At 58.5% G+C, this 11,063-nt stretch overlaps 1 protein-coding gene across 1 annotated transcript; it reads right to left on the minus strand.

Annotated features, from left to right (window-relative positions):
• Positions 1-238: 238 nt before the first annotated feature.
• On the minus strand, positions 239-6,195 carry HSD11B2 (hydroxysteroid 11-beta dehydrogenase 2). Its single transcript, XM_030795362.1, has 5 exons — positions 5,862-6,195; positions 1,558-1,770; positions 1,256-1,441; positions 1,013-1,150; positions 239-813 (listed from the first exon to the last, which is right to left on the minus strand). Exons 1-5 carry the CDS (start codon positions 6,124-6,126, stop codon positions 398-400), a joined length of 1,218 nt encoding a protein of 405 aa, XP_030651222.1. The 5' UTR covers positions 6,127-6,195; the 3' UTR covers positions 239-397.
• Between the last annotated feature and the right edge of the window lie 4,868 nt (positions 6,196-11,063).

Genomic DNA, 11,063 nt, shown 5'->3' on the forward strand with positions numbered 1-11,063 from the left:
GGAGTCTCGCTCTGTCGCCCAGGCTGGAGTGCAGTGGCGCAATCTCGGCTCAGTGCAAGCTCTGCCTCCCGGGTTCACACCATTCTCCTGCCTCAGCCATTCCGAGTAGCTGGGACTACAGGCGCCCGCCACCACGCCCAGCTAATTTTTTGTATTTTTAGTAGAGACGGGGTTTCACCGTGGTCTTGATCTCCTGACTTCGTGATCCGCCCGCCTCGGCCTCCCAAAGTGCTGGGATTACAAGCGTGAGCCACCGCGCCCGGCCTGGGGGGTGGGATTCTTTAGGCCAGGGTCCAGGACAGACTTGGGGGATCATAATGCCGGGGGTTTTCGGGGAGGAACCAAGGGCTCGCGGGGCCTCCTGTGCTGCAGTGGCCGGGCCATAGGTGCACATGGCTCACCGAGCCACTGCTGGGGAAGGGCCGGGGCTCAGGTTTGGGTCCTGGGCTGCGTCCTGTGGTGGGGTAGCGCCAGGCTGGCCAGGCTGCAGTGCTCGAGGCAGACAGTGACTGATGAAGAAGACCTGCAGGAAGCGTCGCCGCAGGCCCTCAGGCAGGTAGTAGTGGATGAAGTACATGAGCCCCAGGCCCTGGCCGGGGTAATAGCGGCGGCGGGGCCGAGCTGCCAGCAGCGCATCTGTGATGGCGTCTACAACTGGGCTGAGGTCGGACATGGCCAGGCGTAGCGAGCGCAGGAACTGCCCATGCAAGTGCTCGATGTAGTCCTTGCCGTAGGCCTGCAGCAGCTCTTGAGGCAGGTTAGCCAGCAGCAATTGCTTGCGCTTTTCCCACTGACCCACGTTTCTCACTGACTCTGGGGAAGGAGTGGCAAGGTCAGAGCGGGGTCAGCTGGGGGAGCCAAAGCCAATTAGGACTGTTTAACCCGTGCCAGGTCTCCAGCCAAAACCACACCCAACCAAAACCACGAGCATTCATCAAACCTGACCTGCCACCATAAGACCATTCCCAGCCCCACTCCCCACCCTCACCCCACCCCCAGCCCTGATTCCCACCTGTCTTGAAGCAGCCAGGCTGGATGATGCTGACCTTGACCCCCCAGGGAAGGAGTTCACAGCTGAATGTGTCCATGAGTAGCGCCACAGCCGCTTTGGAGGTTCCATAGGCCCCCAAGCACGGATATGGCATGTCCCCTGCGGATGGATTGGGAGTGGGGCAGCTCAGCTTCGGCAAGGGGCTCCCTAAGCCCTCCCCCACCCCAGGGGGCTCCTTTTTGCTCCAGTGAGGTGGGCACTCACCCGCTGGGCTGCCCACAGTCACGATGCGGCCCCTTGAGCTGCGCAGCAGGGGCAGGAGGCCCTTGGTCAGCTCAAGTGCGCCAAAGAAATTCACCTCCATGCAGCTACGGAAAGTGGCCACTGGAGACAGCTCCGCATCAGCAACTACATCATTGTGGCCTGCGTTGTTGACCAGGCCCCACAGGCCTGGGGTCACAGAGCAGAGGAGGGAAGCCTTAGGTCAGCCCAGCAGCAAACTTCCAGTCCCCGTGTCCTTCCCACTCCCCTGCCACACCCTTTTCTGGTGGACACTTGCCACTGACCGGTGCTGGTGGTGTGGGCCTTGGTGAACTCTAGCACACGGCTAATGTCTCCTGGTTTGGTCAGGTCCATCTGCAGCAGCTTTAGGCGAGGGGAGCAGCAGGTACGCAGCTCGATGGCACCGGGGCTGTTCAACTCCAATACGGTGGCCAGCACCGTGAAGCCCATGGAGTCCAGTTTCTTGGCCGTCTCCTTGCCAAAACCAGAGTCACAGCCTGGCCAGGCCAGGGCAGTCAGTGAACTTCCACTGTGGCCCAGCCCAGCTTGAGACAACCCCAGAATCACCAGGGTCTGGATGGAATCCAGGCCCCTACAAACCCAAGCCACCAGCAGTCAACAACCCTAACTCCTTCCCTAGGCCTATCCCTGGCAGGCTTTGCCCCTCTAGCTGAGCCCTGGGCACTAACTGTGACAGCTGTTATCTGCCTGACTCCCCATGGCTACCCCACTAATGTGCTTACAGAAGAGGAAACTAAGGCCTAGTAATACTAAGTTGCTTCCCAAATTCACACAGGTCAGGTCTGGGACAGTCCCAGGCCCCAATGTGGTTCTGGTTTCTTGATTTCAGGCCACAGCTCTAATTACAGGCACAGGTACAGTATTAGTAGGAGCCTCCCTTTCTCTTTTTTTTTTTTTTTTTTTTTTTTTTGAGACAGGGTCTCGCTCTGTCGCCCAGGCTGGAGTGCAGTGGCATGATCTTGGCTCACTGCAGCCTCCCCTCCTGGGCCCAAGCATTCCTTCCTCCTCAGTGTCCTGAGTAGCTGGGACTACAGGCCTGTGTCACCACGCCTGGCTGGTTTTTTCTTTTTTTTTTTGAGACAGAGTCTCGCTCTGTTGCCCAGGCTGGAGTGCAGTGGCGTGATCTCAGCTCACTGCATCCTCTGCCTCCCGGGTTCAAGCGATTCTCCTGCCTCAGCCTCCTGAGTAGCTGAGATTACAGGTGCACATCACCACGGGTCTGGCTAATTTTTGTATTTTTAGTAGAGACAGGGTTTCACCATGTTGGTCAGGCTGATCTCTAACTCTTGACCTCGTGATCTGCCTGCCTCGGCCTCTCAAAGTGCTGGGATTACAGGCGTGAGCCACTGCGCCCAGCCTGCCTGTCTGGTTTTTAAATTTTTTCGGAGAGATGGGAGTCTCACTATGTTGCCCAAGCTGGTTTTGAACTCCTGGGCTCAAGTGATCCTCCCACCTTGGCCTCTCAAAATGCTGAGATTGAAGATGTGAGCCACCACATCCGGCTTCTCTTCCTTTCTGACTGCCCACGCCTCTCCTTCCTTAATCTGGACTCTGAAGCAGCCCCTTCTGTAGTCCTGTCCCTTCTTGCCCTCTTGAAGCCCTTCTCTACCTAAGCAGACAAAGGGATCTTTCCCAAAATGACAATATCCCTCTGTGCTGCAAACCTTTCCAAGGTTGCCACAGTCCTCAGAATGAAGCCCAAGCTCCCTGGCTCAGGCCCTGTACAACATGAGCCCCACCTCCCTTCCCAGCCTCAACACCCTCTACTATTTTTTCAGGCTGGAGGCAAGCTGGAGGCCCATCCCCACTTCACCCAGGCCCTTGGAATTCCTGTCAGTGGCAATGGGTGTTTTCTGAGCCCCAGACTACTTGCCTCCAGGACAGGGACCATGATAGATGAAGAAGAGAACAGACCTACATTTGAATCCTTTCCCACACCCGCCAAGTGTGACCGAGGTCAGTTACCACTCTTGGAGGCTTAATTTCTATCTTTGGTATGCGGAGAGAAGAACCACCAGGCAGAGCCAGTGTAGGGGTCCATAGTACTGATAAGCCCCTGCCTCCTTGATTGTTCCCATGCTGATCCTGGCTCCATGGGCAGCCAGTGAGGGAAGGGGAAAGGCCAGTGAGCGGGGAGGCTTTCTCTTCTGCTCCTGCTCCCACCCCTGGCCCTCAACCCTGCCCCCCAACCCCCATCTTCTGGAACAGAAGCTGCAAAGCAGCTCCGGTTCCCTACTCCTGGACCGCTCAGTACTGTCTCCCCATCTCAGCTCCACTCCCTCTACTGAAAACAGCACTGGGCAGGGGTCTTCGAGCTCCTGCTGAGGAGGGGTACTTGCCAGGCAAGTCTGCCTTGGAGAGGGAGGCAAGCATGTGTGTGTGTGTGTGTGTGTGTGTGTAGACACACACATGCATATGTGCACTTGTCCGGGTCCCTCTCAGAGCAGACAGGTCCTCCCAAGGGAAACAGACCTCCCAGTTCTGACCTGAGCTGACCACAGGCCTCAGCTCTGTGGTCCCAACAATCACCCACATCTTGCACACCCTCTTGCTCACGTGCACACCCTCAGATACCTGTACATACTTCCAACCTTGCTGGATGTTCTCACAACGGGCTCAATCCCTACCACCGATTGGCGCACACATGTGCACATGTGTGCACACAGGCACCTGATCCTCAGCCCAAACCCTGATCCCACAGCTGAGCTCCAGAAGTAGCCTTGGCAAGTGGTTCTCTGGGCATTCTTAGGAGGGAGAGGGGGAGTAGCAGCTCTGCCAGGCCCAAAACACAGTGTTCTTGGCAGGTGGGGCCAAACCTGGTTACCTACTTGTCTTCCAGCCAGGTGTTGAGAGACAACCCCCAAGTGTTCGGGCCCTGGGAAACTTAAAGGCTTACTGATGCTTGTACAGGGCAGGTTGGGTGGTCCTCTCTCCCCCAACCCCAGCTTTGCAACCAGAGATCGGGGGAGCCCAAGTTAGAGAAAGCATCCCTCCTCTCACCTCTCTCTCAGGCTCAAGGCCAGAAGCAACAGCAGCAGCACAAAGGCGTGAGGTGAGACCTCAGAAAAGACTACCCAGCTAGGCTACTAGTACCTGCAGATGGCCTGGGTCCTGTTGAAGTGGCTCACAAATAAAGCAGGAAGGGATCTGCCCTGTCCCCAGAGGCAGAGCCCACAATCTGGCCCCTACTTCATACCAGGGGTGTCTGCTGACTTTCCTCCCTCAAACCCCTGAAACTGGCGTCCGCTGAGGCTTCACACTGCTCCTGGAACCTGGGTCTCTCCTGTCCAGCCCGAATGCTTCCCCATCTCTACCATCTTTGCTGGAGCGCAAGGCCCTTGTGCCTCCTTCCCCCCTACTCTCCCTCAGCAGTCTGGCTTCTTACCTGATTCATGGCCCCTCCCAAGGAAACCACCTCATATCCCCTTCTCCCCACCCCCACAGCCAGACTGGCTGTACCCTACAGAGACCATGTGTACTCCTGCCTCAAGCCTTTGTCCCACATCCTTTCTCTGATCCGAGATCCCTTTCATACTCCACTTATCTCCACTCATCCTCCGAGGCCCCACTCAAGGATTTCCTCCTCCAGAAAATTCTCCCAGCCCCATCTGATCACACACGGCCCCTACTAGACCGAGGTCTCTGAGAAGCCAGGTTGCTGGCTGCCCCAGCAGAGGCCCAGTGCAAGGACAAAGCCTGGAGCACCTGTCCAAAGCCATGGGTGTTGGGGAGAGACCAGGCTGCTCCTCCCCCGATGCAATGGAGTCAGTGCCCCCTGGCCCTTCTCCCCCTCCCCACTTCCGGCCAGGCCTCCAGCCCCCCTTCCCCTTCCCTCCCTCTGGTGACAGATTTATTCCCTGCTCCAGACAAAGGAGCTCAGCTAGGAGGCCAGAGGCACCTGAGCCCAGCTCTCCAAGAGCTCTTCCCTGGGCACAGAGGACCAGAAGGGCTTGGGGGTGGGGTGCCGGGTGCAGGCTCCGAACTACTGCCTCAGCAGTTTGGCAGTGGGTGGCTAGACAGAAAGACAGCTGAATGTCCAGCTGCCCCTCATGGTGACCTCAAGCTTTTCTGAACTCCAAGGATCCCAGCCAGTGGGGGATGGGTGGGGTGGGGAAGTTCCCCATCTACGCTCTTCCCTCTGGCCCCAGGAATGGGAGATGGGTATCTCAGGTGGGGATGTCAGGCAGAGTTCAAGGGGTAACGATCCTCCCTTCTCAAGGCCTCCAAAGTCCCCTGTGACTGCTCTCTTGGGGAACGGAATGGCATAAACTCTCAAACTCCAGGAGGTTCCCTCTTCTCAGCCACCAGTCAGTTTCCTTCTCGAACCTGCCCACTCCCTGTCTCACTTTCCCTCCAACACTCCCCGCAGCGGCAGGTAGTGAACCCGGGCTTGGGGAGGTGCCGGGCGCTCCCTACTTGGCTCGCTCCCTGCACCCAGGGGTGGAGACCTCTCCCACTCTTGCGCTGAGGAGCCCGCCTTGGCCGTGCCCATGGGGAGTCAGTCCTGTGAGTGTCCAGTCCCGCCCTCGAGCCTGGAGTCCCCGCGCTCCGCGACCCGCGCACTCACCGGTGATGAGCACCGCGCGAGTGGCCACCGGCAGGCGCTGCGGGCGCGCCAGGCGGGACAACGCGATCCAGCCGGCGGCGGCCAGCACGGCGAGTGCGGCCGGCGGGGGCAGCAGGCGCTGGCACAGCCAGTCGAGGGCGGCCAGCAGCGCCAGCGCCGCCAGCAGCGGGCGGCCCAGACGCAGGTCTGAGCGCAGCAGCTGCAGCAGCGCGCGGGCAGCCACGAGCAGCCAGGCGCCGCCCGACGGCCAAGGCCAGCGCTCCATGGCGGCCCAGCGGGCTGGGGCGGGGCGGGGCGGGGGCCGGGCCGGGGAGCGGGGAGAGAGAAAGTCTAGGCCGGGGCGCGGAGTGCGGGGGAACACCGGCCTGGGGCGCAGGAGGGACACTCGCTTTCCCTGCTCGCCCTCGGGCCGAGCTTATAAAGAGCCCCGGGGGCGGGGGAGGGGGCGGGGAGCGGGAGGGGCGGGGGCGGGGCTTTCCTTCACTTCTCTCCCGGCACCCCCTGCAGGGCAGGTGCCCCCCCCCCGCCCCGCCCCGCCCCCTCGACCAGATTCGATTTGGAAAAAGCCGGAACAAAGTCCCAAAGTTGCTGCGCTCGAGGAGCCGCCTGGCTGCGGGCGGTGCCGGGGAGAGGGCCCGTCGGTCCAGCCCGGGTGCCCGGCCTCAGCTCTCCGCCGTGCCCCCACCCACACGCCCGGGGCCGCCGAGCCGCCGCGCTCAGGTGAGCACATGCCACTCACGCTTGTTCGGGACACCTGAGGACACGCACAACCGGCATCCCGGTGCCCTTTGCTAATCGCACCACTGCGGCCGCCAAGCCTGCAGGAACACCGCGGGGAACCAGCCGGTGCTCACCTGGCCTCCGCTGCCGCTGCCGCTGCCGCCCGCGCCCGTACACGCGCCGCACTCCCACGTGGTCGCGCTCACCCTTGAGCAGCTCGCGGCCACAAAACCTGCCTGGGACGGGCTGGCGGGGGAGCAGGACGACCGATCCGGGTTCTTGGAGTCTCTGCCCCGTCTTTCCCTTTCCTTCCAGGGCTTAACCCTGGGGACGCACAACCCACTTCCTGCCTCACAAATGTATATGTGCGGGGGTCAGTGGGGGGTGGGGTGTCAGAGGAAGCACCTAGGTCTCCCATTACTTATGGCCCACCCCCGCCAACCCCAAGAGCCAGGCCAGAGGGACGTCGGTGAAGGCAGCCTCTAGGACAGGGTGGTCCCTGCCTTGCTCCCCTGAACCCCCAGGGGGTAAAATAAGTGGTATGAGTGTGGGTGGATTTTTCTGCCTGCGTGTGTGAAGGTCTCCATGCTTGTGTGTGGCCCAGTGGCCCCCCACCCTGCCCACCCCCGTGTCTGGCACCCTGTGCCTAGCATCCATGCCAGGGCTTTGCCAGGCATTGGGAGTTGGTGCCAGTACCTGGCTGCAGGCTTGATGCTGAGAGCAGTAGGTGCAGCCCTCAGCAGAGGGGTCCTTGCTTCCCGTGGGCCTCCAGGCCGTGCTCAGTGCCTCATCCCTGCCCTCCCAAGATCCTGGGAGGTTGTGGACTCCCTGTCACACCTCCTAGCCCTGTTGCTCATTCTCTCTTAGGTGCCCAGGCTCTGCCAGGGTTTCAGGGCAATGCCTCCTCCAAAGCCCTCTCTGCCACCAGACACAGCCCCCTGGTGAGCCAGGGAAATCTCAGAGGGGGCTGGGAGCCAGACCCACCTAAAGGGAGAGACTCTGGGTGGAGGACCAATTTGCCCTGAGCCACTCCTGTGCCTCCACCTATCCCTCCTCCTAAGGACAGAAGACAGGCAAGCCCCAGACCTGGGAGGCAGGACTTGAATGAGGAGGGTGTGTGTGCCTGACCTTGGGTACACGACCTTGTGTGCCTGTGTTTGCAAGCACTTGTGTCCATGGGACTCTGTGGCTTGTCCAGGCCATTTGGTTGTGTCACTCCCTATGCCGTGACCCTGTGTGTGCAAATGAGTACATTTGTGTGCATTGTGTGTGTTTCTGGTAACTCTCTGTACTTTGGTCTGGGTCATCCTGCCTCTAGAAACTCAGGGAAACATTCCCTTTCCAAAGTCACTGATTGCTGTTGCAGTGAATATATGGCCCAGGCTTGGAGGCAGACACAGCGCCCCTGGCCTGACTTCCTGATTTGAGCTGTAGAGCTTGGATTGGCCAGACCCTCCAGCTTTAGCCATCCCACCAAGAGTCTGGCTGTGGTTTCTCCAGCCTCAGTCCATTGGAGTCTTCCCCTTGGAGTGGGGAAGGGAGTAGAAGCTGAGACGAGGGTCCTGGGGAGCCTTCAAGGTCAAGGCGACACAGATAGAACCAGCACTTGCTAAAGCAGGAGTTGAAGAGTAGGGGGATGGGGCAGGAAGGCAAGAAAGGAAAGAGACAGAAGCAGGGTCCTACACTGTCCTGGGAAGGAACCGTGAAGGCCACCATGGGGAGAGACTTGCCGGGAGGCAATGTTGGGATTTGCGTTTGGCTGAAGAGTATAACGTGGTTAGGATGAGGAAGGGGGTGTTTCCAGCTCAGCTTCTGGAACCTCGTGCCACCTCAGGCAGAGCCATTAGTCTTATGGGATTTGGGTCTTGATGGGACTGGACCATCTGCCACATTTTTATATAAACTCCCCCTGCCCATGCATCCCACTTCCTAGTCCAAGCCTCCTCCTTCCCAGGACCTATGCTCCAGCTCCTGTGGCCTCCTCAGCCACTGACCCCTTATCCCTTATTAGGTGGAGACGTTCTAGAAGTACGAGGTGGTTAGGGCAGTCATGGCTGGGAGAAGCTGGCCCAGCCCTGTCTGAGGCCTGTTGCCAAGTCGTGCCTGCCTAGGGGCAGAAAACCAGCCTCTGCTAGAACCAGGAGTCTAGGCTGTCAGGGGCCTCCAGGGAAGAGAAGCGGAGAGGGGCAGTGGGCGGGAGCCTCAACAGATAAAGCAGGGCCTGGCAGGGCAGAGGAATGAAGGGTGACCAGGAGCAGAGCCCCTGAGCCACTTGGTCGCTAAGCCCTCAGCCCACAGCCCCCCTTAGTCCTTTGTCCCAGCCTCCAACCCACCTTGGTCAGAAACCTGGTTAACCAAACCCTTAGCACGCCCCAGGCTCTGGAGGACAAAGGGGTGGGCAGGCTGGCTCTGGTCTCCTCCAGCGCAGTCCAGCAGCTCACTGGTACCCTCTGCTGGCCGTGTAGGGAGAGCACAGCTCTGAAGGAGCTAAAGACCAGGTAACCCACCGGCTGCTGGGTTGAGGAGGGCGGAACAGATGTCTACAGTAGGGGGTACCAAGTGGCAGACTCCAGGAGCCCTCACACTCTGTCCTCTGACTGTACTTGGGTTCCTGGGGCAGAGCACTCAGCACTGACTTGTCACCTCCTCCTCCCTCTGCAGCTAAGAGGCTGCAGATTCCCAAGGAGCCCCTGCCCTGCACTCTGCTTCATGCCTTCAGCCCCACCACGCCTCCTCTTGGCAGAATGGCAGAGGGTACCCCTTCCTGCCAGTGGCCAGGGTCCTAGACCCCATTGCTCCCTGTCCTCAAAGACAGCAAGCTTGTATTGAGTTCCTACTGCATGCCAGGCCCTGTGCTGGGCACCACAGATATAGCAACTGACTACTGGCCCCAGCAGCAAGTGTACTGGCTCTAGCCTCACCCATTGGGAACCTCAAGCCCGTATCCCTTTCCACAAGCATCTCTCTTGTGGCTGGGCGCGGTGGCTCACGCCTGTAATCCCAGCATTTCGGGAGGCTAAGGCAGGCAGATCACCTAAGGTCAGGAGTTCGAGGCCAGCCTGGCCAACATGGCGAAACCCCGCCTCTACTAAAAATCCAAAAATTAGCCAGGTGTGGTGACGCATGCCTGTAGTCCCAGCTACTTGTGAGATTGAGGCAGGAGAATCTCTTGAATGCGAGAGGCGGAGATTGCAGCGAGCCGAGATTGTACTACTCACTGCACTCCAGCCTGGGTGACAGAGCAAGACTCTGTTTCAAAAAAAAAAAAAAAAAAAAAAAAAAAAAAAAAAAAAAAAAAGCATCTCTCTTGTGTTTTCTCCTACTGTTTTCAGCTGCATTTCTCTAAAGTTGTCCATAATCACCATCACCACTCTCCCCTCCTGGCCTTTGCCTGGGACCAGCTCCCAATCATAACCCCCTAGTCCCCAAATCCCATAGACCCATCTCTAGCTTCAGCTAATTTGGCCTCTTCAAAGCCTCGGCCCTGCTGGCCTCTCTTTCCTGCCCCAAGCCCTGTCTCCCTTGGGTGCCTGCAAAGCCAGGGCTGCCAGGTTTCCTCCTACCTCACTGCCTCTCCTTCTCAGCCTCCTTCTCCAGCTTCTCTTCCTTGTGGGTGAAGCTCTGGCTGTGGAGGCCTCACCCTCGGCCCTCCCCACACCATGAGCTCATCTTTCTGCTCACATGCTGGCGACCTCCCTGCTTGCTTTCTGGCCAAGCCCTCCCTTTTGACCACAGGCCCACATGTCCAGCTGCCCTTGGACACTTCCCTTGGACACACATAGGCCCCTCAGCCTCAGCATGTCTAAAGTTGGTCCTGGCAGCCATCGTGCCCCACCACATCCTCAACCTTCACGCCATGCACTGGCCTCCAAATCTCTTGCTGTGTCCCAAGCCCTGGGTTGGGTGCAGATACCTCATCATAGCCTTTATAGTAGTTGTCATTATCACCATTTTACATTCAAGGGAACTGAGGCTTCCAGAGGTGAAGGGAATTGCTCAAGCTCTCAAGTTCCACTTGCGTTGGAGTCTTGGACCAGCCCCAAGATTCAAACTCAGGTGTACCTGAACCCAAAGTCTGGGCTCTTGAGAACTGTGTTAATACAGGGCTGTGTTGGTCACCTGTGGCATCTTAGACTTCATCCTGAGGGCAAAGGAGAGCTTGAAATGGTTTTGAGCAAATGAGACCCCCATCCCAGGTGGACAGGAAATGGATCTGGGGAAGAGTGGAGGCTGACTAAATTATTATTATCACTTTTAAATTTTACTATGATTATTACTTTATTATTATTATTATTACTTTTAGTTAGAGATGGAGTCTTGCTCTGCCACCCAGGCTGGAGTACAGTGGCACAATCACGGCTCACTGCAGCCTTGAACTCCTGGGCTCAAGCGGTCCTGCCATCTCAGGCCTCCATAGTAGCTGGGACTACAGGTGCTCACCACCACACCTGGCTATTGTTTTTTAAATTTTTTGTAGAGACA

The sequence above is a fragment of the Nomascus leucogenys genome, chromosome 2, assembly GCF_006542625.1.
Source record: "Nomascus leucogenys isolate Asia chromosome 2, Asia_NLE_v1, whole genome shotgun sequence".
Taxonomy (NCBI): Eukaryota; Metazoa; Chordata; class Mammalia; order Primates; family Hylobatidae; genus Nomascus; species Nomascus leucogenys.

What these genes read in the sequence shown, in the direction of transcription:
- HSD11B2 (XM_030795362.1), bottom strand. Translation starts at nt 6,126, where the DNA reads ATGGAGCGCTGGCCTTGGCCGTCGGGCGGCGCCTGGCTGCTCGTGGCT. An exon ending in TCGCGCGGTGCTCATCACCG is followed by an intron (nt 1,771 to 5,861) that starts GTGAGTGCGCGG and finishes TGGCCTGGCCAG; the next exon opens with GCTGTGACTCTGGTTTTGGC. An exon ending in GGCCCACACCACCAGCACCG is followed by an intron (nt 1,442 to 1,557) that starts GTCAGTGGCAAG and finishes CTGTGACCCCAG; the next exon opens with GCCTGTGGGGCCTGGTCAAC.